Source organism: Cyprinodon variegatus, unplaced genomic scaffold, assembly GCF_000732505.1.
Source record: "Cyprinodon variegatus isolate N-32 unplaced genomic scaffold, C_variegatus-1.0 Scaffold801, whole genome shotgun sequence".
NCBI classification, from domain to species: Eukaryota; Metazoa; Chordata; class Actinopteri; order Cyprinodontiformes; family Cyprinodontidae; genus Cyprinodon; species Cyprinodon variegatus.
Window position 1 is genome coordinate 71,045 of NW_015151254.1, and position 2,125 is coordinate 73,169.

The 2,125-nt window shown below is 38.8% G+C and overlaps 1 protein-coding gene across 3 annotated transcripts in view; it reads left to right on the plus strand.

Moving 5' to 3' along the window:
• cacnb4 (calcium channel, voltage-dependent, beta 4 subunit) overlaps positions 1–2,125 on the plus strand; it is a 61,542-nt gene that overhangs the window by 37,795 nt on the left and 21,622 nt on the right. For all 3 annotated transcript variants that reach the window (XM_015396513.1, XM_015396514.1, XM_015396515.1), the window contains one exon: positions 1,582–1,701. In XM_015396513.1, coding sequence (XP_015251999.1) covers positions 1,582–1,701 — 120 coding nt within the window. The remainder of the gene's footprint in view (positions 1–1,581; positions 1,702–2,125) is intronic.

The window sequence follows — 2,125 nt, forward strand, 5'->3', positions numbered from 1 at the left end:
GATACCGATAGGAGGCCGATTATATCATCGATTATAGCATCCCTAAAGTATAGACTTTGGGAGAACAGGAGGGCGCAGCATAAATCTGGGTCAATTGGAACAGAAGCGTACTCATGAAATCACCACATGCTCAGCTCATCTGGAGCTGCATTTCACCTCCTGTTATTAATAGGCTCTATATAATAATAAATTCTTACCTTTTTCATTTATTGGGGGAATAATAATGTAAACATTCAGATAAACACAAATTATATGAACATTTTGCCAAATAAAACAAAAAACTCGAAATTAAATCCAGCGGTCCTTCACGCACAGCTATGCAGAGTGAGGGCTGCTGCAGACGGGCTGAGGTTAGCCCTGGCTGCCTTTACTCTGGTTGATGCAGTTCTCTCAGCTTCCAAAATCTTTTTTAAAATTACACATTAAATCAGTAAACGGACCATATAGTGACACTTAAAGGTATAATGTTCTCGTCTCAAATTATCCTAAAATGTACTTTCATTGAACAACGGCAACAGAAAACAAACTTTTAACCTAATACTCTGAGCTCTGTCAGCGTTCCATTGAAAGCTGCCGCAGTGCATGCTGGGACAGCTGTCAATCTCAAGAACGGACAAGTCTGCTCTGATGCATGCTGGGTAAACAGGGAGGGGCGAGAACAACATCCGGGGACTTTGACCGTTCTCTGTCTGCTGTTCTTGTTTATTGGAACAATACTGAGGCTGAGGCTGATGACGTTTCACGAGAACGCACAAGTACACATATTGAGAAATGGCCAGTGTGAAGAAACACAAATTCTACTCATTTTAATTACGGGAAACAAACTGGATCACACGTCTTGACGTCCTCGCATCAATCTTTGTGGATCACCCTAAATATGCCCACTTGCTGAACGTACTAAGAAGAAAATTGCATGTGTTATTTGAAATCTTTGAAGATCAGGCCCTAAATGTAATTTAATAGAAAATGCCGACAAAAAACTGGACTAACTTTTCTCAAGACCCCCAAGATATTGATGCATAGGAGAATAATGGATTTTATATAACTTAGTTTTGCTACAGATAAAGGAGCCTATATTGCTCAATCAAACAGAACAGTTTTTGTCATATTTAAGTATTTTATAAACTGAGAGAGAGCTTAAAACAGGATCTCTCCTCACTGTTCAGTAAATGTCTATGTTTTTGAGGAGACATAAATTAGCATAACCAAAGCATATCTTTATTCCTAAGGTACAAAATCATTTATACTTAATCTAAAATTAGATTAACTCCTGTATATAGTAAAAATATTTTTCATCCTCTCATCCCGGAAAAAAGAACCACTGAATCTGTCAGTCCAGGCTCTTCATCATCTTCTGTATAACAATTAATACTACAATTCATGGAAACTCAATAACTCTCATAATCAATGTTTAGTTTGTGTCTGTTTTACTGACTGGTTCAGTCACAGCAGCATATTTTATTACGTCCATAGGTTAATCTGCATCACAGTGAGAGCTTTATTACACTCGTCTTTTATTTTTTACATTTAATTGCATCCAGTAACAGGTCAATTTCCTTTTTGTTTCTGCTTGTCCTGCAGGGCTCAGCTGATTCCTACACAAGCCGACCGTCTGACTCAGATGTGTCCCTGGAGGAGGAGAAGGAGGGTGGGCGGCAGGAGAGAGAACAGCAGGCCACTGTTCAGCTCGAGAGGGCAAAGGTTGGCTTCAGTGGGAAATTTTCAAATTAAACTCTGTGTCATGCTTATAGTAAATCACTCTGATCACAGAAACAGAAGATGCAGAAAATGTTAAGCTTATTTACGTACAGTATGTGTACAGGATTCCAGCAGCAGGTGTCAGTTTATAGAAGCAGGTTTAACAAACTCAGATTCAAATGCTCAACTCTAAACTGATCTAGCCTAAGGTAGCGACCTCTGAGTTTTCGATTTCACAATGGCTGCTATGAATTAGTTCAGTCAACTCTAAGTAGGCCCACTCAGAGTTGAACATGTGCGTAACAATTATGAAAAGCAATTATCAGTGGAGTCCCGATTTGACGAGTCACCATGACGACAGACAACAGAAAGTGCCTTTTTTACCCCACTGGAACTAGAGATTTTATTTATTAAATTCAAAAAAAAT